General features: G+C 47.9%; 1 protein-coding gene across 12 annotated transcripts in view; it reads right to left on the bottom strand.

Moving 5' to 3' along the window:
* Positions 1 to 25,134, bottom strand: part of LOC147025667 (transcription factor Sox-6-like) — a 385,785-nt gene that overhangs the window by 179,170 nt on the left and 181,481 nt on the right. For 11 of the 12 annotated variants that reach the window (XM_085886892.1, XM_085886884.1, XM_085886887.1 and 8 more), the window contains one exon: positions 4,111 to 4,203. In XM_085886892.1, the coding sequence (XP_085743018.1) occupies positions 4,111 to 4,203 (93 nt within the window). The remainder of the gene's footprint in view (positions 1 to 4,110; positions 4,204 to 25,134) is intronic. The other variant, XM_085886885.1, reaches the window with a different exon arrangement.

The following is a 25,134-nucleotide window of genomic DNA, read 5'->3' on the forward strand; positions in this document are numbered from 1 at the left end:
TACGTTTTTTCAGTGCGCTCCGATAGAGGTCGAACAATCGAGTGGTTTGTCGTGAGTGCGAGTGGTTTTGTGCAAAATTTAAGTCTTTATTTCCAGTTTACGTTGCAATCAATTCCAGGTTCTCTTCCTTGTCGCTTCTGTGAGTAAATTTGAGAGATGAAGCTTTGGGTGGCTTTTAGATTGCGTGGGTAAATACGGGGCTATGAGAAAAGAAAAGAGTTAGAAAAGGATGGGGGAAAGATATCTGCCAATAGATTTACAAAAGATAACAACCCCTGTGGGGAATTATGCAAGCCTGACTCGGAGGCAGCAGTCTGAGACACTTGTTTCTACCTTGAGGCTTCATGCGCACAAAAGAAAAGAGAACAAAAGGACAATTTAAAAAGAAATCTACAAGGGAATAAAGCAATGCAAAGATGAAGAAAAGAGGAAAAATAAAGAAAAGCAAAGAAGGAATATATCAGTAAAATGGACAAATTAAATAAATAAAAATAATCAGTGAAGGCGAATCATCCATCATTTGGGGATGCATCTCCTTCACTGGGATTTGTTCCATCTGATGCATCATGGCTGTGGTGCTGATGCAGTGCTTCCTGTGGGGCTGGCAGGATAGCTTATATGTATGTGTACTCGCCTTTCAGCACTCCAGCCTGGGTTTGAATCCCGACACAGCTATAAACTGCCATCCTGGTGTTTCGCAGGCAGGGCGAGGCACCGATGAGCGCACCGTCCCTCAGATGGACGCTCAACAGGGCGTCCTGTCCACAAGCATAAGTTGGTGGACATTGGAGGTCCTATGGTGTCCATTGTGAAGGAACAAATTACAGCACCCTGGAGTTATCTCCAACACCCGAGAACAAATTACAAATTTTTCTCTCACATGCAGGGGCACTGCATTTGAGGAACAATCGCACTATCAGTGACGATACAAACCAGCAGCATGGAATGATGCTGTTAGTACAGTCGCAAATAAAGACAAGCAATTGGAATTTTGATGTTGTTAGTACCGCTGCACATAAAGACGTAGATTTGGAATTTGTTCAGGGTACCGGCACACAATGGCCTACTCTTTCAAAAGGCACTGTGACATTCAGAATCCACCAGCTAATGCGAGCAGATAGGCCACCCCGGTGATGGTCAATTCGGAAGACGGTGTATTGTGTGATGCAACAACCTGTCTGTGAAGCACCAATTGGACAGTTTATAGTCGGGTTGGGAATCGAACCTAGACGTGGCAGCTCAAAGGAGAAGTCCACAATTCTCACCACAGGTGACGTTGATGGCTCTCAGGTTACACGTAGAAAGTGAGAGTGGAAATTGAATAAGAGTAGTAATGATGTTCTTCAAGTCTCTTTCTACTCAATTTGCAGCAAATCCGCTCAATTTGCCACAACATGCCAAGTCGTGTGACGTCACAGCAGGTCTCATTTCAAGTCTGTCCAACTCAGCCATCGCAAAGATGTAGTACACTGAACAGCAGCATTATACTTGTTTTTGTATTTTTATGATGAATTAAAAAAAATTATCATTGGAAATATTATTGTAATTGCCAACATTATGAGGGGATATGAAAGATTGCCAAGTGTCTGGTGTTCTCTTCAGTTCTTGAAAAAAAACAATCACAAGCTGGTCAAACACTTGGAATTGGTCTTTCAATCCTGACAAATCTCACACTTTCACGATCTGTCTCTGAAAAGACCATCTGGCAACCCCTCACATCCCCCATCTACTTTATCAACAATCCTCTTGAGGAAGTTGAGTCATGCAAAGTCCTGGATATCAGTGTCAGCCACGATTTTTCTTGGGCAAACCACATTTCAACGTTGGCCTCCAAAGTCAGCTGTGGACTTAGTATCCTTCATTGTACAAAGTCCTTCCTTGGCACACTTGAACTCCTATCCACCTGCAAGGCCTTCATATGCAGGCTGATGGAATACTGCTCCCCTCTTTGGGCTGGCTCCCCTGCCTCACATCTTGGTCAGCTTGACGCTGTGGAAACCACGGCCTTTAAGATCATTGGAATCTCCCGTGATGAAGCTGAGTCGATGGGTCTATCACTTCCCCATCACAGACAGGTTAGTGGTCTCTCTGTCTTCTATCACCTCCTCTCGGGTCTTGCACCCTCTGCTTTCTCCGTGCTTCGTCCTCACAGATTTCTGCAAAGCTAACATGGTCCATAATCAACCCCCTTCTGTTGAAACTACCTAAATCCATGATCACTGCTCACCTCCACTCATTTATTCCTCTTTTTTTCCCACCAGTGGAATCAACTTCCACATCCTCTTCAATCTCATTCTTCCCTCCAGGTCTTCAAGACAGCTGTTCACCACCATTTCAGATTGTTTCCAATCTAAAACCATGATTTTTTCTACCCTCATTAACCCCACCCAAATGCCACCCATTTTTCCAGTTTTTTCCTCCTTGGAGTTTCCTTCTCCATGCAGGCATGCCTTGCTTCCTGTTTTTGTCTGTTATATCCTGATCCGTTCAGTGTTCTAGCTCTTCCACAAGCCTCGACTATGTAAACAACAACAACAACAACAACAACAACAACAACAACAAAAAGTGCAGCCTGGCAGTGGTATGCGCTCTCCCGAGTGCCCGATCTATTTCATTCATTCGTTCTTTTTACCCAAGACAAGTCACCGTCACCATTTGTCTGTACATTGTACTCAGCACATCTTCGTGCTGCATGTAAACTCGAATATGCACAAGTACAGACTCTAATAATCAACACTATGAATCAGCAACAGCAAATGAGCAAGGTTACTCAAAACACATCATCTACATTCGAGATAACCTGGCACACGTTGTTCATGAAACAGAGAAAAGAGATAACAGGGAAAGAGCAACACCTTTGTAACACGATGAGCATCAATCAAAGCTAAATGAACATCGAAATGGGAAAGGCTTAGTGGAAGAGGACTCGAATACAGGCGGATGAGAGAGGCGTTTTGAGTGCAGAGTGGACGAGTGCAAAAGGTGGTGATTGGAGTGAACTACAAAAGGAGGGAGGAGGGGGTGGGGGGGGGGAGAGAACAATCTCAACAAGGTGTAGCCACAAGGAAAGGGGAGTTCCATACAATGGTTAGGGTGGCGGACTTGGGATCCTAGGGTCCTGAGTTCAAATCCCCCTTTTCTATTGCATTAATACCAGGTTGAGGTTGGCTCAGCCTGTCATCCTTCCGAGGTCAGCAAAATGAGTACCGGCTAACTGGGATGATTTAGCCATTCGAGTTTCCTGCGTCGGAGTAGCAACCAATCCAGGATTGTGCCCAATAGCCCAGGAGACTGCTTCGGCAGCACCAATGCTCTCTACAGAGTATGGTCCCATGGTTGAAGGGATTGGTAAAGGTTTCATCAATCTGAGGCCTGGACATTGCTGATTCAGAATCGAACCTTCATCGGTGGGAAAAATTTAAATACCGGTGTATTTATTTAAAAGCTTGTCCAAAAAAAAGAAGAGCTTTTGGGGCTTAAATTATTGATTGTTTGATTGATAGTCTGCACGGAGTGGCAGGACAGCCGAGAGGTACACACACTTTCCTACAAGCTCTCTAGCCTGAGTTTGAATCCCAGCCCAGCGATAAACTAACATCCTGGTGTTTCACAGTCAGGGTGATTCATCAATGTGTGTGCTGTCCCTTGGATGGACAATAAACTGGGCGTCTTGTCTATCGACATTAGTTGGTGGATGTTAAAGATCTCATGGTGCCCTTCTGAAAGAGTGGGTGAGTTATCACCGTCACCCTGAACAAATTACTACTTCCTGACCAAATTTACAGGGGGCACTACATTAGGGGCACAGCGGCAGTCTGAGCAATGATGCAAACCCACGAAACAATAGAATATAATTGTGTGAAATTTTTAAAAGGGTCCAGAACGCCGTGAATGCGAAGGAGTGCAAACGGAAAAAAGGTTCGGTGGAAGTTCAAAAAACAAACAAAGGTAGAAATGGTCGAATAGGAGTAAAAGGAGAGGAAGAGGAAGAAACATGAAATTAACCGACTCAGTGTGATGAAATGACAATGAGAAAGTGAAAGGCAAATAAATGTGACAGAGCGCAGCAGCGAGCGTGAGAGAAAGGAGTGCAAGGTGAGTGTTACACACCATGCATCTTACTGGTGCCGTCGCCTCCCTGGCTCAGCTCGATGACCCTCTCCTTCCATTCCCGCGACAGCAACTGCTCCATGCATGGCAAGTCTGTCGGTGGCAAGGCAAAGGTTGCACACTGAGAACCAGCAATAATAACAACAAGAAAGCATCTGAAAATGCAATGCCTGTCCGCTTTGGGTTCGGACTTATTCTTTTCCCGTATGCTAAACAGGACCTTTGACCTTTTGACCAAATTCTTAATTAGTCTCCGTATTCTCATAATAAAGCTTTGTTGAAAATTTGATGACAAAAGCTCCGATGGTAAAAAAAAAAGTTACGATGCAGGTACATGCACACGCACGCACACACACACACACACACACACACACACACACACACACACACACACACACACACACACACACACACACCTGATTGCAAAACCCCGTCTCTCGCTGTGCTGGGGACGGACTAATAATAATAACTGGAACTGTGAGCAGTGCTGTCGGTTTCCAAGCAATTCAAATTTGCCACCCACGTGGAGCCCCATTCGTACATTTCCCCAGAAAATGGAGTCCAAATCCATCATCAGCGGGGGGAAAAAATATGATGTGTTACTTTTTGTGACCCATTCCAGTTCAATGGAACAAACTGCAAATAGTTTAGTTTAATAAAAATAACAACAATAATGATAATTATCCGAACAAGAACAAGAACTCGCAGGGAAATGTGGAACATCTGTGGCAAAAGCCCTTGCTCGAGAGAATGCCGCATGCAATTTGTTGGGCAGTGTATAGGCAACAGACCACTGCCTCGATCGCTCCCTAAAATAAAACAAGAATGACCGACCGCACTGTGGTCACAACCTGTGATAAAACCAGGAAACGGGCCGATTATGAAATGCGCGTTTAAAGGACTCTGAAAAGATGAACAGCACAAAAGATCAACCTCCATTGGCATGGGCTTGATTAAATCTTACGATTATTCGACACACGATTAGATTTTTGGGGTCTCATGTCGTGACTAATGCTCGACCCAAACAAAGCAAAAGGAAATCGGACGCACCAACGCCGGACAGTGTATAATAAGCGGAGGCCAACAGGCCAAATGTGTTAGGCCCACCAGAAAACCAAGATGGTGGCTATGATGGTGGCACCATATCATTTGATATAGGTGCTATGATGAGTGGAGTCAAGCGACAGATGTGGGTGTTGTCCGGCAGTTGTCCGACCAATGTGTGCAAATTTCAAAAATTGACCCCCAACAAGAACAGCAACAGCAACAAATAGCCTGGGTATGAGGCAAAAACTTGCACACCACCTATGTGCATACAATACATTGTGGTTATATCGCTCAGATAGATTCCAATTGCACAGGCCCAGAGGATGACACCAGAGGCCTGAAGCCTAATGACTGAGGCCTGAGGCCTATATATACTGTGGTCTTCACAAGGCCTGTGACACCTATTTTTTTTATATTACCTTTCGATATTCAATGATAATTTTAACTGTCACTTTGGTTGTTTTATACTGAATGGAAAACTTATAGGAGGCCATCGCGATTGGGAACAATGACAGCTCTGAAGATTTTTTTCTGCTCCGCAGAGCACTAAAATAGCAGCTGTCTAATTAATCAGGTTACAATTGTGGGTGGAGTCAGACCAGCTGTCCAACCAATGGGTGGAAAGGAGCGTTACACACAAAATGACGGACGAACAAGCATGTTATTATAGAGATAATCCCAACAATAATAGGCTTCCTGCCCGTCAGCTTCGAAACATAATAATAATAATAATAATAATAATAATAATAATAATAATAGTAATAATATCAGTGAGCAACTTATTTTGTCAGCCTTCAGTGTTTTATGATTATGTAACATATTCGACCAATAATGAGGTTCAGGAGTTTTTAGAGCAGAAACTTTAAACTCAGACTTCAATACCACCACTGATTAAACTTTCTGACAAATTTCATGGTGATCAGTTTAGTCGTTCTGGAGAAGATCATTTTACGTTTGGGACAAAATTCAAGATGGCCACCAACACAGGACAAAATTTAAAAAACAAAGTTTGTTCGGATCAAGTTCCAAGGGAGTGCTATAAACATGTGCAGATTGGCATACCCAGCTATAAAATCTTCACAAGTCGCATCACAAAAAAAAAAATCGGAGGAAACAGAATGATAATGGCAATAATAAAAATAATTGTTATAATAATCTAACAAATAATAATATAGTCTTCGTCGTGCTCCCAATGATCCAATAACCATTGCAAGTTCTACATCCACATCTTTCTCACCTCCACACTCCCCCCCTCCAACAGCATCATCATCTCTGAGCTAAGTCTTGTGTTTTCTATTTACTAGTGCATGCCCGTAGATGCGTGGCCGTACGTGCAAACCCTCCCCACCACCCCCCCCCCCCGCAAAAAACTCAAACCGAGTGCCAGAAACAACAACCACACAAGCTGTTCCTTCGCTTTCACGTGCCCGTACGTGCGTGGCTGTACGTGCAAAATATATATATGTTTATATATATATATATATATATATATATATATATATATATATATATATATATATATATATATATATATATATATATATATATATATATATATATATATATATTGTTGCGGATTCGCGCCCGCCGGCGTGCGAGCGGCCACGTAACTCGAATCGCGGCACGTCGCCCACCGGACGGACAATCCCGTCATGACCCTCTCGGACTAACGCCGGGAACTAGTCACGGGTGGGTCTTTCGGCCTCACCACAATCGTGCCAATCGGCCCCCCGCGTGGGATAGGGTTGCTCGCCAAATTCGACCTACCTAAGTACCCACACGGAGGGTAGACCGGGCGATCGCACCTCGCCGCAGGTCGACTTCGGACACGGGCCACTTTAAGCGACACGTTCCGTACTATCGGGATAACCGAGCGGTGTTATCGTCAACCTCGACGGTTTGATTAATTATTGGGCGTATTTAGCCCACGACCAACCCTTTACGTGAAGTAAGATGGAGATTCAATAAAAGAAAAGACGGAGCGAATCGGGAAAAACAGTTCAACATAAAGCACATTTATTCCGCGGCAAACGGAAAGCACACATATACAATTATACACCAAAAGCAAATGTAAAAGTAGAAGAAACACAACAATTCTGCACAAAAAGCAAATGTAACAATGCAGATCTACTACCGACTACCGAGCACACGGCAACACTTACAGTTTTACTTCACAGACGGCGCCGACAACACATATACTCAAAGCAAAAGAAAAAGGGAGGGGCCACCCTCAATGATGAGGGGGCAGACGGGCCTGGGGCCGAGACCGCGTCGAGCCTACCCGTCTGGTGATGAGCCGCAAGATGGCGGCGGCGCCCCGACTCCGCGGGCCTCGCTGGCACTGCCTGGAATGGGGTGGGAACAGGGCCCCCTTCTCACACTATCTCAGCGCGGGGGGAAACAGGAGGGGGTTGTTGATGCTCGGGGGAATGAGGATATCTCGCTGGCTTGGGTCCCGCGACGAGCGACTCCACCGCGACCTCGGTCGCGTTACCGGCCTCCCCTCTCCGCAGCTCCCCGACTCTGACACGAGCGCCCTCTCGACTGCCTTCGCCGCCGCCACAACTCTCCAACTCTCCCACTCTCCACTCTTCTCAACTCCGTCCAACTGCGATTCAGAAACTCTTTTTCTCTCCCGATTCAGAAACTCCCTCAACAACTGCCTTTTCGGCGAGCGAACGTGGCCCTTTATAGCCCCCGGGGCTTCGCTCCTTCACCTTCGACCCTTCACCTCTGGCTGGCTCCCCATTGGACAGAGGAAAAGTGGGCGTGAATGATTCTTGATCCGATTTCTCGGAAAGGCTGGTGTTTTTGCACCCGCTGCCTGGTGCGCGCCCTGTATGAGTCCAGGATCGGTGCCCACAAGCGGCGCGGGAATGGCGGTGATGCGATGGTTGCGAGAGCGAGATGTGACGGCAAGGGTCGTGGCTGTTGTTGTGAAGCGGCGTTGCAGTTGGTGGTTGTTGTGTGATGGCTGTTGCGACGTGGTTGGTGGTGGTTGTGGTAGTAGTAATGGCGGCTGGTCCAAAGTAAAGATAGTAAAAGAAAAACAGCTATCTAAAAGGGTCGCAGCCCGAATGAATGACATTTATTCCCTCTAAACAACGGGTTTGGGCCTAACTACACATATACTTACAGAGATATCTCACCTACGGGACCTGAATGGTGGTTTGCGAATTTCGTCAACCACAACAATATACACACAATAGACTAGGCGTAAGTCGGCAGCGTGTAACTCGTCACTTCGCCTAAGTCGGCAGCGTCAAAAAGTCCCGAATTTATCTCATGTTAAGTCCCTATGAATAAAGGGTCATCCCTCTGTAAGTCGTCATCTCTAAGTCGTCACTTCGTCTAAGTCGTCAGATGTTGTCCGTTCCCACGTAATGGAAACTCAAGTAAATTACCACTCCTAACTCGTCACATGGAACTGCTGCCTCGTGAGAATCCCGATTTCATGGAATCGTGATGCTCGCTCATTGGTTTACACCGCCAGTGATAGGCTATTTATAACCTATTTATATTATAACAAAGCTTACAAAGGCTATTTATAACAAAGCTTACAACTAAAACCTACCGAGAAAAATACGACATTATCCAGTTTTGCGAGGCAAACCCACTGATGAAGAAAACAGCCATAGCTGAGAAGTTGGACATCAAACGGCAGACATTGAAAGATATCTTGAAGAATAAGGGCACGATGTTTGGACAAGTGGAGAAGATCGCGAGGTCGGTGGTAAGTGTGAAACGCGTGAGATGTGTGTCCTTTGAAGATGTCGATGACACACTCATCATCTGGTTTCGGCAAATGTCGGCTCAGCAAAATATTTGGTTGGACGGTGAAATGTTGCTGCTGAAGGCACGTAAATTCGCTGCGGACCTCGGGCATGATGATGCCGAGACCTTGCCGATGCACTGGATAGACAGATTCAAAGTGAGGTGGGGAATCGGCAATGTCAAGAAGTGCGGCGAATCAGGCAGCGTGGATTCGGCAGTGGTGCACGACTGGAAAGATGGCAAATTGAAAGACATCTTGGAAAGGTATCAGCCTCGGGACGTGTACAATGCCGATGAGACTGGGCTTTTCTGGCAGATGCTGCCAGAAAAGTCTCTGGGGTTCGTTGGTCAATCCCATCATGGTGATAAGCAGGCAAAGTTGTTGTCTTACAGTTGTTCATTGTCTTTACTTTTGATAAACCGATTCATGAATTCCGTCTTTGCTTGATCACATTCCAACTCACCAATGAACCCCCACCTATGCCCCGAGGATTGTGTTTTCTTTTTGGTACAATAGCCGGCTCTCACACATTGTGTCCAGGCCACGCGCGACTTCATCCTTCACCCCACAGTCATCATGAATGTTTGCATACGCGTAAGTCGTCACATTTCTAAGTCGTCACTCTTTTCTCGGTCCCGATGGTGACGACTTACGCCTCGTCTACTGTGTGTGTGTGTACATATATATATATATATATTGTTGCGGTCTTCGCGCCCGCCGGCGTGCGGACGGCCACATAAATCGAATCGCGGCACGTCGCCCACCGGACGGACAATCCAGTCGTGACCCTCTCGGACTAACGCCGGGAACCAGTCACGGGTGGACCTTTCGGTCTCACCGCGATCGAGCCAATCAGCCCCCGCGTGGGATAGGGTTGCTCGCCAAATTCGACCTACCTAAGTACCCACGCGGAGGGTAGACCGGGCGATCGCACCTCGCCGCAGGTCGACTTCGGACACGGGCCACTTAAGCGACCCGTTCCGTACTATCAGAATAACCGAGCGGTGTTATCGTCGACCTCGACGGTTCGATTAATTATCGGGCGTATTCAGCCCACTACCAACCCTTTACGTGAAGCAAGATGGGGATTCAATGGAGGAAAAAGACGAAGCGAAGCGGGAAACAGTTCAACAATAAAGCACATTTATTCGCGACGAACGGAAAGCACACAAATACAATTCCACCAAATGCACACAAAAAAAGAAAACACAATTCCATTTACACAAAAAGCAAACATAAAAGTGAAAACACAGTGCAGAGCTAATACCGACTACCGAGCACACGGCAACACTTATACAATTCTACTTCACAGACGGCGCCGACAACACATACCCAAAACCAAGGAAAAGAAATCCCCCAAGAATGGGGTAGGCCTGAGGCCGAGACCGGGTCGGGCCTACCCGTCTGGTGATGAGACGCGGAGCGGCGATGGCCCCGCAACCCGCGGGCCTCGTGGACAGTGCCTGGCTGGGGGTGGGAACGGGGCCCCCTTGGTCGCACTATCTCAGCGCGGGGGGAAACAGGAGGGGGTTGCTGATGCTCGGGGTATAGAGGATCTTTATTATGTGCGACGAGCGTCTCCACCTCGGCCAGGTCGCGCTGTCGGCCTCCCTCGGGTGCAGCTTCCTGCACGACGCGAGCACCCCCTCGTCTGGTGTCGCCGCCTTTCCACAGCTCCGTCCCCTCCGTTCCGACTCCAACGCACACGACGAGCAGCTCCACCGCCCGCGAAGTCTTGACCCTCTGCTTCCGACTCTCCTCTTCTTGACTCTCCGACCCGTTCTTGTTTGCGACTCTCTCTTCTTGACTCTCCCCCCCTCGTCCTGCTGACTCGTTCTCGTCTTGCTGACTCCCTTCTGACTCCTTTGCGACTCTTTTTCTGACTCCTTCGTTCCGACTCCTTCTCGTTCTCGTCTGCGACTCTCCTCTGACTGACGAACACAGTCCTTTTATCCCCCCCGTAACTTCGCCTTTGACCCCCTCCCTTTGACCTTTCACCTCGCTCCCCATTGGCCCGAGAAAAAGTGGGCGTGAAGGCTTTTTGATCCACAAATTTGCATATATCGATCGTTCTGGAGGCGGGGCCAAATCGCCCCTCGCTCACCGATTGGACGGCAAAAAGTGGGCGTGTGTCGTTTTTGATCCGTTCTTGAAGCACAAAATCCGTGATTTTGTACACGCTGTTCAACGTGCGCCCTACACGAGTCCAGCATCGGTGCCCATGAGTGGCGCGAGATGACGGTGATGCGATGGTGGCGAGTTGTGACGGTAAAGGTCATGGCGGTTGTGGTGAAGCGGCGTTGTGGTTGGTGGTTGTTGTTGTGGTTGTGATGGTGGCGATTGGTCCAAAATAAAGATAGTAAAAGAAAAACGGCTATCCTGAAGAGTCGCAGCACGTATAAATGACATGTATTCCCACTAGACAACGGGTTCGGGCCTAACTACACATGTACTTACCGAGATACCTCACCTAAGGGACCTGAATGGTGGTTTGCGAATCTGGTAACCACAACACTACCCCCTTCCCTTTTTACAGACTCGTCCCGAGTCGTCAAATTTTCGTGTGCCATCATGTGTAGTTTTCCCCGAGTACATTTTACCTACGGATCCCTGAGTGCGACATTCATGGTATTCGTGTCCCCAAAATAAATAACCTGAGGGCTGCGTAACTACCTAAACAAACTCACTCACACGGACGACTTAAATAAAATTGCCGGCGCTAAGACATACATGCCGGGAAGCGCACTCATATGTACAGTACATCTTAACCTTAACTTACAAATTTTACACTAAACCATGGCCCAGGATCACTGAACTCTGCAAAAGAAAAGCAGTTAGCAGGGAGCCAGGCTGCCCACATGCAGTCTCTGACTCAAACAATGCAGGTGACAGGGAACGTGGCTGGCTGCTCACACGCAGTCCAAGGCCTTCCCTTTTGAACTGAACGCAGTGAACCACAACGGTGCATGGGCTGCACAACGCAGTCTCGGTGCCCGCTCCGTGGCACACGCAATGAGCACAACGAATGAATGGATGAGTGGATGGACGCAAAACACGGTGCACGGGCTGCCGCTGCAGGCCCGTGTTGTAGCTGCCAACAGGGCAGTGCTCGCAGCTTGCAAACTGTTGCCTTGATCCTGGCGCACATGGAAATGAACAGGGGGCAAAGCAAAAATTGAGGAACGGGGCTGGTGAACGTGGGCAGTGGGCATGGCATGGCAAAGGCAAGCAGGCAAACACAGCCCGCAGAAGAAGGCCGCTGCAGGCAAACTCAGCCCACAGACGAACTGGCCGGCACAGGCCTCGAAGAAAAAAACAGCTAGCAGATGAACTGGCCGGCACAGGCCTTGCAGCACACAGCTGCCGATGAGGTTGGCCGGCCTCCGCCTTGAAGTAAAACACGGCCAGCCGATGAAGTGGCCAGCCTTTGCCGTTCAGTGGAGGTTGGTGGAGGGAGTGCGGTGGTGCTGGCCACTCGGAAGGCGGGCTCGGACCTACCTACCTGTCTCCCTCCCAACTATCGCCTTTGCCTGTCACTGTACATACCCACTCCCTTAATTTGTGAAAAACCAATTTAGCCCCAACTTATTTTTTTTGTTGTTTTTATTCTTACTCCCCCACTATAAATCGTCCCCTAACCCCCTTTATCGTCCTTGTTCGGCTACCCTATCCTGTCACCTAGCCTACTCCCAACCCCTACGTTCCCTTCCCGGAGGGGAATAATGGAGAGCTAACGTCCTGTGTCGAGGCCCAACGAAGCCTCAGAATGGCCTCCCCAGAGTTCGGCGATCTTAACACCAAGTGGGTCCAGCGGCCCACAACGACAACGAGGGGATGGATGGTGCGGAGGGGTACATCTCCTAATCTACCCTAACCATTTAACTGTTAAACTACCCCGGGGCTTTCAACAAGCGCCTCTCGCTTAAACTATTGGTTCTAACAACCCAGATTCCCGTCGCCTGTGTTGGTGTCCTCACAATTTCGGGCCTCGCCCCCCAATTTTCTCTCCGTGCCCTCACACGGTCTCCTGGCTGGGACACGTGGCTCCCTTTGGCAGGCACGAGCCTCTGCCGAATCTCCCGCTATGGCACCCCGGGCACTACACTGCCTCCGAGCCTACCAGCTCCCTAACACCGGGGAGTGCCCCCATGGCACCTCCCCTGAAACGCACACGTGGCAGGCCGGCCTCCCGGGCCCCTTTCCGAGGGTCACCCGTGCCCACAACACTGCCCACGCGGCTAATGGCGCCCCGGGCCCCGCACCAAGCAGGCGCACCCGTGCCCACTACTCTATCCCGGCCCCCATGGGCCCATGGCCTACCGCGGCCGACTAGCCTGGTGCCCGGGGTACCCACTCAGCGATACTCACCTTTCGCAGCCACGCTCCCAAGCCCGTCAACAGGGCTCCTGCACCCCTCCAAATGGGTTTCGAGCCTACATTCCCACCAACAACAAAACGACCTCCAATTTGTAATTTAACTAACCCAGCTAACTCACTTTACTCTGACCCCGGGGTCCCTTGGGCGGGAGTCACTCCTCCCCCCAATCACTCATCGCACCATGCATTCCCCATTCACTCCACACACACAGACCCGCTGGCCTCACTCACTCACCAAGCACATGCTTCCACTTCACTCACCAACAACTCAACACACTCACCGCTGAACTCTGCCATCCTTCTATCTGCATCCCCTAACTAACTCGTGCTCCCACGTCGTCCCTTAAACTAGTAGCACGTTCCTTTTAACACTACGTAGCTAAACTACGTCCCCTCTACACATCCAAAGTCTGTCTCTGTCTTCAAATAAATCATTTTATTTCCCAACCTAAATCTGGCTACAACCCCTCTACCTAATCCATTCCACGGACTCCATGAGGACTTACCCCTGCCCCATGAAGTCGGTCTAACTAAGCTAACCCTTCCCCCTAACTAGTTTCCATCCTGTGCCCAGGATAAGGGGGTCTTCCACCCCTTTCCCAGGAATCCTGTACACCCGAAAGTGAGGCTTGCTTTTTTTTTTTTTTTCCATGCGCATCACCAGCGCGGCAACTCGCGCTCGCGCACTTTACACCTGCCCGTGACGTCATGCAGCTGCACGTGTTCCTCGTCCCTCCTTGGACGGTACCATCGGCCGGGATACCCCTCCTGCCGGATTCCAACCACACGTGCAGCCATGACGTCACCGTGCGCATATAAAAAAACACAAGCCACACGTCTCGAGGGGTTCCCCACGCGAACACGTGTGCTTTGCCCGTTGGAGCTGAACACACACGATCGCGTGGAGAACCCGTCCGGTCCAAGTCCATTTACCTGCCTAAACTTTGTCCGTCCGCGGGATCGGCAAATCCACCGCGTGCGTTTCCGGACCGGGACTTCACTCTCGCAAGCGAGCACGTGGCGGTCTCGTGCGTTGCACAGTACGAACCGCGTGCTCACTGCTGGGTGAACCCGGCACGGTCCTCGAAACAACTACAGCCGCTACTCGGCTTTCTCTCCTCTGTCTCCGTCTCCATTCAACCCACGCACACCTGATTGTTACGACGCACACAGTCCACTCCATCACATTCACACGGGGAGACGCGGCTGCGTGCTCCCGCATGCCGACCGACATCTCCCTCACATACCGCTCTCTCACACACACGGTCTCCCTGGCACACAGCGACCTTGCACACGGCCGTTCACTCACGCGTGCCTCACTACTCACACAAACCATACTGGCCGTTTCATTCACACACGCGAGGGCACTCGCCCGCGGTGCCTCACTCACACTCCGTGCCTCATCCACACACACGGGGGCACTCACCCGCGGTACCTCACTCATACACACGGCGACACTCACACACACGGTGCCTCACCCACACACGCGGGGGCACTAACCCGCGGTGCCTCACTCACACTCCGTGCCTCATCCACACACGGCGTGCTGGGAAGCACGTACTCCGGCACCATCGCCACCACACCACTCACACACGGGGTCGCTTCCACACACGGGGACGCACCCACGCCTTGCACCACACACACAGGGACAACCACACTGGGGATTTGTGTCCCCACAAGGGTCTCCGGGGCCTCTATACCCCCCAAGCTCTCCGTGCACCCGTCCACAGCACCCGTCCCCTCAACCTCGCAAAGCACGACCGAACTCACCTGGTCGTGACTCGCCTCAAGGGGGCAGACTCCCTCCCCTCGTTCCTGGAGGAGGCCATCCAGGTGCTCGCACTGGGTCTCTACACGCTCCGCGAGCTCACCCCCATTGTCCTCCACTACCTCCGTGTGTGTGTGTGCGTCACTTACCCCGTCTTCATCGTGCAGTCTCTCCTCTATTTTTTCTGTCTCCCGTGTCTCTATACATTTTCTCTCCTGGTTCCTTTTTTCTGTCTCTTCCTGGTTCCTTTTCCTTTCCCATCTGAGTCGTTCTTTCTCTCTGAGCCCCATGAGCTGTTCGTTCTCCCTCCGTTTTAGTTGTTCAATTTCACACTCATAGAGTTGTTGTTTTCTTTCCCACTGTTCCTCCTGCTCTTTGTTTTCCAATCTCATCGTTTCTTGCAATTGGCTCATTTCCTTCCTGTGTTTCATTCGCTGTTCTCTCACGACTCTTCCTCGTTTCCTCTCCTGTCCTTCCTTCTCCAGTTTCATGGTTTGCTTCATTTGGTTAATCTCCTTTTTGTGTTTCATTTGCTGCTGTCTAATTACTCTTCTTCGTTTCCTCCCCTGTCCTTCCTTCTCCAGTTTCATGGTTTTCTTCATTTGGTTAATCTCCTGTTTGTGTTTCATTCGCTGTTCTTTGTCCATCTCGTACTCCAGCCTCAGCTTTTCTTTCAATTGGTCAACCTCAGATTCATGTTCTTTTTGTTTTCTATTCCATTGTTCCTCTCGTTCTTCCCTCTCCAATCTCGTTGTGTCCTTCAATCTCCTGATTTCTCCTTCCTGCTTCATTCCTTGCTCCTTTACTTTCTCCTCGTATTCAAACCTATTTTTTTCCTTTTGTCGTTCAGTTTCAAATTCATACTCTTTCAGTTTTCTATTCCACTGTCTTTCTTGTTCCTCCTTCTGCAATCTCGTCATTTCTTTCAACTGACTGATTTCTTTCTCCTGTCTCATTCGTTCTTCCTTCATTACTCTTTCTTGTTCCTCATTCTTTAGTCTGGCCTTCGCTTCCAGCTGTTCGATCTGTACAGTGTGGTTTCTTAAAGTTTCATTTTCCGTTCTCTTCCTTTCCTCTTTTAACACTCTCAGTTCGTTTTGTAGTTCCCTCTCTTTGTTTTGGTGTTTCTGTAACTCAGAAACTTTCTTTTCCAATTCTTTTCTCATCTCCGCACCCTCCGACCTTGCTTTGGCTTCGAACTGTTCTTCCGGCTTGCGCTTGTGGTTTTCTACCCGTCTTCCCAGTTCCTCTGTCTCCGTTTTTACCTCCAGTCCCAGCTTATCAACTCTCTTCGTCATGTCTTGAAGTCTTTTCTCACACTCCACCGTTTCGACCTTCAATCCCTCCTCTGTCTCCTCCTGGCTTTCTTTTAATTTTTCTAATACCTTCTTTACCTCGTGTCTCGTCTTACACGTCTCCCGAATTATTTTCTCGCCCGCCCCGACCGCGGGCCTGACAGCCGTTGCACTCCCCCCCAGCTCGTTCGTCCCAGCACGTGGCAGCGCGCCATTTTCTCGCCTGTGGTCCGCGTTTCGCTCCTCGCCATTGCCATAATGCCTGCCTGCAGGCCTAATGCCCATGCTCTGCATCTCACCCCGCATTTCTTTCATTTGGTTTTTCGCTTCGAGTGCGTTTCCATCCATTTTTTATTTTCCATTTGTTGCGTATTTCTCTTCATTTCGTTGTTCCTTTCTTTCATTTCGGCATTCCTGTAATCCAGTTTGTCATTTATGCTCTGCACGAGTTCCATAACGTGCTGTATTGTCACCTGCCCTGGCCACTCCCACTGACTACATTTAGTGGTGGAGTTATAATAAAAAAACCGACCAGATGAACTGCATCGATGCCTTTCCCAACCTTCTGGTACGGGTTTCTCTTGCACGGTGATCTCGTCCTGAGCCATGGATTCTACATTACTATTACACATACCTAATCCACCCGGCACCCGCTCGCCTTGAGACGCCATCTTGCTTCTCGTGAAGGGTTAATTTCGCTCGCTCGTAATTTGGAGGGAATCGGGGGTCGCTTCTCTCACCCCTGGACCGATTCCCGTAAATTTAGCCGGAGACAGGAGAGCCCGTTTTCCTGTTCTCCGATACCAGTGCCGCGAGGAGGGCGATGAATTTGTATCGCACGACCTGACACCAGTGTTGCGGTCTTCGCGCCCGCCGGCGTGCGGACGGCCACGTAAATCGAATCGCGGCACGTCGCCCACCGGACGGACAATCCAGTCGTGACCCTCTCGGACTAACGCCGGGAACCAGTCACGGGTGGACCTTTCGGTCTCACCGCGATCGAGCCAATCAGCCCCCGCGTGGGATAGGGTTGCTCGCCAAATTCGACCTACCTAAGTACCCACGCGGAGGGTAGACCGGGCGATCGCACCTCGCCGCAGGTCGACTTCGGACACGGGCCACTTAAGCGACCCGTTCCGTACTATCAGAATAACCGAGCGGTGTTATCGTCGACCTCGACGGTTCGATTAATGGTCGGGCGTATTCAGCCCACTACCAACCCTTTACGTGAAGCAAGATGGGGATTCAATGGAGGAAAAGACGAAGCGAAGCGGGAAACAGTTCAACAATAAAGCACATTTATTCGCGACGAACGGAAAGCACACAAATACAATTCCACCAAATGCACACAAAAAAAAGAAAACACAATTCCATTTACACAAAAAGCAAACATAAAAGTGAAAACACAGTGCAGAGCTAATACCGACTACCGAGCACACGGCAACACTTATACAATTCTACTTCACAGACGGCGCCGACAACACATACCCAAAACCAAGGAAAAGAAATCCCCCAAGAATGGGGTAGGCCTGAGGCCGAGACCGGGTCGGGCCTACCCGTCTGGTGATGAGACGCGGAGCGGCGATGGCCCCGCAACCCGCGGGCCTCGTGGACAGTGCCTGGCTGGGGGTGGGAACGGGGCCCCCTTGGTCGCACTATCTCAGCGCGGGGGGAAACAGGAGGGGGTTGCTGATGCTCGGGGTATAGAGGATCTTTATTATGTGCGACGAGCGTCTCCACCTCGGCCAGGTCGCGCTGTCGGCCTCCCTCGGGTGCAGCTTCCTGCACGACGCGAGCACCCCCTCGTCTGGTGTCGCCGCCTTTCCACAGCTCCGTCCCCTCCGTTCCGACTCCAACGCACACGACGAGCAGCTCCACCGCCCGCGAAGTCTTGACCCTCTGCTTCCGACTCTCCTCTTCTTGACTCTCCGACCCGTTCTTGTTTGCGACTCTCTCTTCTTGACTCTCCCCCCCTCGTCCTGCTGACTCGTTCTCGTCTTGCTGACTCCCTTCTGACTCCTTTGCGACTCTTTTTCTGACTCCTTCGTTCCGACTCCTTCTCGTTCTCGTCTGCGACTCTCCTCTGACTGACGAACACAGTCCTTTTATCCCCCCCGTAACTTCGCCTTTGACCCCCTCCCTTTGACCTTTCACCTCGCTCCCCATTGGCCCGAGAAAAAGTGGGCGTGAAGGCTTTTGATCCACAAATTTGCATATATCGATCGTTCTGGAGGCGGGGCCAAATCGCCCCTCGCTCACCGATTGGACGGCAAAAAGTGGGCGTGTGTCGTTTTTGATCCGTTCTTGAAGCACAAAATCCGTGATTTTGTACACGCTGTTCAACGTGCGCCCTACACGAGTCCAGCATCGGTGCCCATGAGTGGCGCGAGATGACGGTGATGCGATGGTGGTGAGTTGTGACGGTAAAGGTCATGGCGGTTGTGGTGAAGCGGCGTTGTGGTTGGTGGTTGTTGTTGTGGTTGTGATGGTGGCGATTGGTCCAAAATAAAGATAGTAAAAGAAAAACGGCTATCCTGAAGAGTCGCAGCACGTATAAATGACATGTATTCCCACTAGACAACGGGTTCGGGCCTAACTACACATGTACTTACCGAGATACCTCACCTAAGGGACCTGAATGGTGGTTTGCGAATCTGGTAACCACAACAATATATATATATATATATATATATATATATATATATATATATATATATATATCTACTTTAAAACCACTTGCCAGAAACAACCACACAGGCCGTTCCTTCGCTCTCGCGTGGCCGTACGTGCATGGCCGTACGTACGTGTCCGTACATGCGTGGTCGTACATACAAAAAAAAATAAAAAAAACTTTCAAACCGCGTGCCAGAAACAACAACCACACAGGCCGTTCCTTCGCTCTCGCTTGCCCATATGTGCGTGGCCGTACATGCAATAAAAAAATTCAAACAACCACACAGGCCATTCCTTCGCTCTCATAAACGACGACTGGATTGGGGCATTGTGTTTATCTATAAATGCGGATAAGAAATCGAGAAATTATTAGAATACAGTAAGTCATCACTATGCAAAAGTAGTGCGTGCCCGTACGGAATGTTCACATCATTCTACGAATTATCGCTTGCATTGAAATAACAACTGCTGTGATACTTACACACAGAGTTAATTAAAATCAAGTTTACCTCCCTGTCTTTGCTTGCCATGACATTCGCTGCCATTTACCATTGGCACTCCTACCCCACGGTAACTAAGGCACCGATCGATCCCCATCGTAACCAGCACGGCACGTGACGTCATCGTCGGCCGGCCGTGCACCGGCCTACGCAGCCACGCCCACACAGCAATGTGTCCTGTGATTGGTAACTAAATGGCGCATCGGCCTCGCCTACGCAGCACGTGTCCTGCCATTGGTCGGTAAATAAATGGCCATAACTTGGGAATCACTTTTCCGATTAATATCAAATCTTGAAAAGGCACATCCTCAGGTCCCCAGCAATATACCTGGCAAGTTTCAATTAGATCGGACCAGTGGTTGTCGGGAAACAGCAGTCACACACACACACACACACACACACACACACACACACACACACACACACACACACACACACACACACACACACACACACACACACAGAGATTGCTGGAATTATAGATAGATGAAATGAGGTCAATGAGATGATAAATGAAGGGGTTGAATGCAGACTGCAGAGCAATGAGTAAGAAAACCCCTCGTTGTGAATTGTTTTTACCACCAAATTGAGATGTATTTCGTTGGCAAGCATGTTGAGTGGAGCTGAATTCCTTAACACTTCCAAAGGCCACAGCGTTGTGACAATTGGAAACAAAAAAAAGTTGTGCACTTTTTTTGATAAATTATTTTTGGAACAATTTTTCTTCAAGAAATAAATAATAATAAAAATCGTCTCCATGTACATTGTACACACCTTTATCTCGTTAGCACCTCTTCATAAACAACATCGCTGAGGAAACGGCGCTTCTTCTTTGTTTCCTCGTCCAGGGCAAGAATACAGAGGCTTTTAATGGCCAATTATTCAATAAGCACCAACATATTTTGCCTTTTCGCAAGGAAAAACACGGAGAGGAGAGGAGAGGAGAGGAGAGAAAAACCCCGTAATGGCGAATGCGGCTGAGTTTCTCTTCACCATCGACCACGGCTACGCAGCAACGCTTCCTGTCATTGGTTGATATAAAATGGCCGCAGCAACGGTTCCTGTCATTGGTTGGTAAATAAATGGCCATAACTTGGGAAGCACTTGTCCGATTAATATCAAACCTTGAAAAGGCACATCCTCAGGTGCCCAGCAATATATCTGGCAAGTTTCAATTAGATCGGACCAGCGGTTGTCAAGAAACAGCGGTCACAGACACACACATAGACACACACACACACACACACACACACACACACACACACACACACACACACACACACACACACACACACACACACACACACACACACACACACACACAGACACACACACACACACATTGCTGGAATTATAGATAGATGGCAGAATACAGTACAAACAGTTTGTAATATGTTAGTACAAACAGTATGGAAACCATCATCCATCTCACTGTTTTGGAATAAATTTAAAAGGTAAAACTCATGTGTTTTGTTTAATTTACACCATATTTATTGTATTTCCATATTTATTTCAACGTTAAAATGATATATAAATACATACACACATATATATATATATATATATATATATATATATATATATATATATATATATATATATATATATATATATATATATATATATATATATATATATATATATATATATATATATATATATATATATATATATATACATATCAAGGGAGATTGATGGCAGCCTCAATGCAGCTCCACACACACACACACACACACACACACACACACACACACACACACACACACACACACACACACACACACACACACACACACACACATATATTTGTGCATATTATATATATATATATATATATATATATATATATATATATATATATATATATATATATATATATATATATACATGTACATACACACATACATATATGTGTTTATTTTAATTATAAAGCTGCCATCAATCTCCCTTGATATTTTCCAGAAGTCCAGGAACCGAACCCCCCTCCTTCCAACAGGCCCTTGGTCTTCACTATCACAGTTTCAACTATTATGGCATTTTTCAGGAACATAACGCCTGTGATAGTTGAGGGTTTACTATATCTATACTAATAAAAGGCAATGTGTATGCGTGTGTGTGAGTGCGTGTGCGTGTGTGCGTGTGTGCGTGTGTGTGTCAGTGTGTCTCCTCCATAACTCCAAAACCATAAAACTAAGCATCCTGAAACTTTGCATGCATATCAAGAAAACTCCAAGGAAATGCAAGAGTGAAAATTGGTTGTTTGGGTTAATTAAAACACCCATTTTGAAGATAATTAACGGCCTTATTTAATTATATCCTTCATCAGGCGATTCTCGGCCACCTCACTCTCTGGGTCTTAAGGGGTTTCCTGGGTAACCTCGCTGGGGTCTGAAACCGCCATGTTTTTTGTCCTACTCAACCATGCTTTGACTTGGAACGGGCCGCAACGATTTCTTAACGATAAAGTTGTTGTTTTCACTTTCCTCACTCATATCATCGAATGCCTGTTCATCGTAGCTCCGAATCGCTGGGTACATTACAATGCTTATAAACATCCGGATATGTCAGCGCTTGTGGCTTGACATTTCGGGCGTCTCCGGGAGGGGTACGTTTAATGTGTTGCTCATCACGTGCCAAACGAGCCGTTTCTTTACAACTGTTTTGTTGAAGTGCTTGCTTGAGTGCTTAAGCCACCTGGCGAGCACTCTCCAAGCTGCTTGGTTGTTCGTTTCAGTAAAAGTATCCGTGCTGTCAAGGGAATATCGATGAGACAGACGTACATTTACACCTATGTTGGGCCCTGCGGTGCCGAGCGGTTGGTGTCTCATCTGCTGAAAATGTGCAGTTGTATTTTTACAGGACGTCGTTTTTTAACCTTTTGTGCGATCTCCTCATATTATCCACACATCACGTCGACATCGATACATATACAAAAACAATAAGGTCCATCCGACTAGGTGTTTGCCGTGATCTAGCTGTGAAGGCAGAGAGCAGAGATCAACATTTTGTATTCTGGGCGTTGATACATTTTTCAATTTAATTTTGCTAATTTCCCACTTTCAAAGAACCCTGTTTGGAGGTAAATCTTTGCTTGTTGTTTTTATGTATTTTATGCGTGTGTACGTACATAAACTGTATTACCATAACGGAAGTGTGTGTGCATGTGTACGTGTAAGTTGCTGCTGTTGCTTGCTATCCCCACATGTGGGTGGGTTTCAGGAGGTGAAACAGAGACCTGCCAGGTCTCAATGTGTGTGTGTGTGTGTGTGTGTGTGTGTGTGTGTGTGTGTGTGTGTGTGTGTGTGTGTGTGTGTGTGTGTGTGTGTGTGTGTGTGTGTGTGTGTGTGTGTGTGTGTGTGTGTGTGTGTTGATTGGTATCTACATATGTGAGTTTCAGGATGTGGAATGGAGTCCTCCCAGGGCAGGATCAAAGTACCCACCTTCATTTCGATAAGGGGTCACGATTCATGGACCAAGTTGTGAAGTTTTCTGTTTTCAAAGTTTTGTGTCGAGGGCTTTCTTCAGGATCATCACTGAGCGCAGGACAGCTTCCAACTGTAGTTCGTTTGCAGTAATATTCCCTGGGATGGTTTTTAATATCTCTGTGAGGTTCTTCTTCATCGCTGGTACAACTTTGGCATTCTTCAGCTTCCAGGATCTTTTCACTTCATTCTTGAGGTCTTGGTATTTGGTCATTTTCTTGATTTCTGCATCGTGAGTTCAAAATCACCGGTATTTTCACCTCAATCAGCAATGCCTTCTCTCTTTTTTTTGTCCCTAAGTATGTTATCTGGTCACAATGCTTTGTTTTCGATGTTCACGCCCGATGGGATCACAAGGTCGTACGTGAACGGTACTTCCATGTTTTCAGTGATTGTTTTTGGTTCATGTTCCCACAAATTTTCTGGAAGTGGGATATCAAAATTTTTGCAGATGTGCCAGCGGATTACTTTAAAAACTCTGCTGTGTTGTTGTGTGCATTGCTGATATTTTTTTCCGTATTTGGTCATTAAGCGTCACATATCACTCTGTTTGCTAACCTCACCTCCACTACTCACCTGTCGTTTTTTTTTTCCTCCTCTACCCCACCGTTTTCTCTCACTCTGTCCGCTCCTCACTCCCCTCTCCAAATAAAATGCAGCACTCTCCTCCCACACCCCTCTGTCTCTCTCTCTCTCTCCCCACCTCCCCCTCTTCATCGTCTCTCTCTCTCTCTCTCTCTCTCTCTCTCTCTCTCTCTCTCTCTCTCTCTCTCTCTCTCTCTCTCTCTCTCTCTCTCTCTCTCTCTCTCTCTCTCTCTCTCTCTCTCTCTCTCTCTCTCTCTCTCTCTCTCTCTCTCTCTCCCCATCAGCGAAGCGACGGTTGTATTTGCTCATATATAATAATATTACCATTCGTTTTGCACCAGAAGGCACATGGGGCTGCGAGGCTGTTTCATTGGCAAGGAAGACTGTCCTGGATGGGTCACCACTCTGACACAGGTTACCCCGAATGGTTATTACCCCCGCACACTTGCACTCATTTTGCCAACCTTGGAAGGATTACACACTGAGTCAACCCCACCTGGTGTTAATTCAATAATCGACAGGGGCTCGAACTCAAGACCCGAACGTCCCAAGCCAGCCACCTTAACCGCAAAGCCCACACCAGGCTTTTACTATATATACTTCAATTTAAATAAAATAATGATTTTAAAGATCGTTAGAAAGAATTCCAGAAGTTTAGCAACATTGAACAGTCTTATACACCACCCTTAATAACACATCCAAGTACTGCTAGATGGAAGGTGTTACTAGGTGTTAAGGGAAGGGAGTGTGGGATGAGAGAGAGAGAGAGAGAGAGAGAGAGAGAGAGAGAGAGAGAGAGAGAGAGAGAGAGAGAGAGAGAGAGAGAGAGAGAGAGAGAGAGAGAAGAGAGAGAGGGGTAGAGAGAGAGGTAGAGAGGTAGAGGTAGAGAGGTAGAGAGAGAGATGTTAGGTGTTACTGCTCGGTGTTAACCCCACCTGGTATTAATTCAACAGCCGAGTGGGATTTGAACTCAGGATCCCAGGATCCCAAGTCCACCACCATAACCATAAAGCCAACACCAGGCATGTGTGTCCTTTATGACATCCCTAAAAATAATAAGTTTTCTGTTTGGGAATGATTTTCAATTTTGTTTCCCTACCAAACAGACAGAGTGAAGCAAATGCACTACCGAGTTGTGCGTGTGCACACAACACTTCCACAATTTGCAAAATTCAATGCAAAGTAGTGGTAAACTGGAGGTTCGTGTTCCAATTCGTATTTTACAGTATTCAAGATATACGCATTCAATTGAAATCAAGTAGTTCCTCGATCATACAAGCACACTGATAAACAGACAGTTGTTCCGTATGCAGCCTGTGGCTGCATCATTTCTGGAAGTGCGGCTGTGCCACTGATGGAGTGCCCGTTAGCAGTGAGCTGGTACTCATTTTGCCAATGTTGTAAGGACAACAGGCTGTCAACCCACCTGTTGTTATTTCAATGACACGACAGGAGCTCGAACTTAAGACCATAGGACCGTAAGCCAGCTTGGAAGTCCAACAAAAAATAATTTGACAGATAA

Source organism: Eptatretus burgeri, chromosome 6 (assembly GCF_056783735.1).
Source record: "Eptatretus burgeri isolate ZD-2024b chromosome 6, Ebu_testis_v1, whole genome shotgun sequence".
NCBI lineage: Eukaryota > Metazoa > Chordata > Myxini > Myxiniformes > Myxinidae > Eptatretus > Eptatretus burgeri.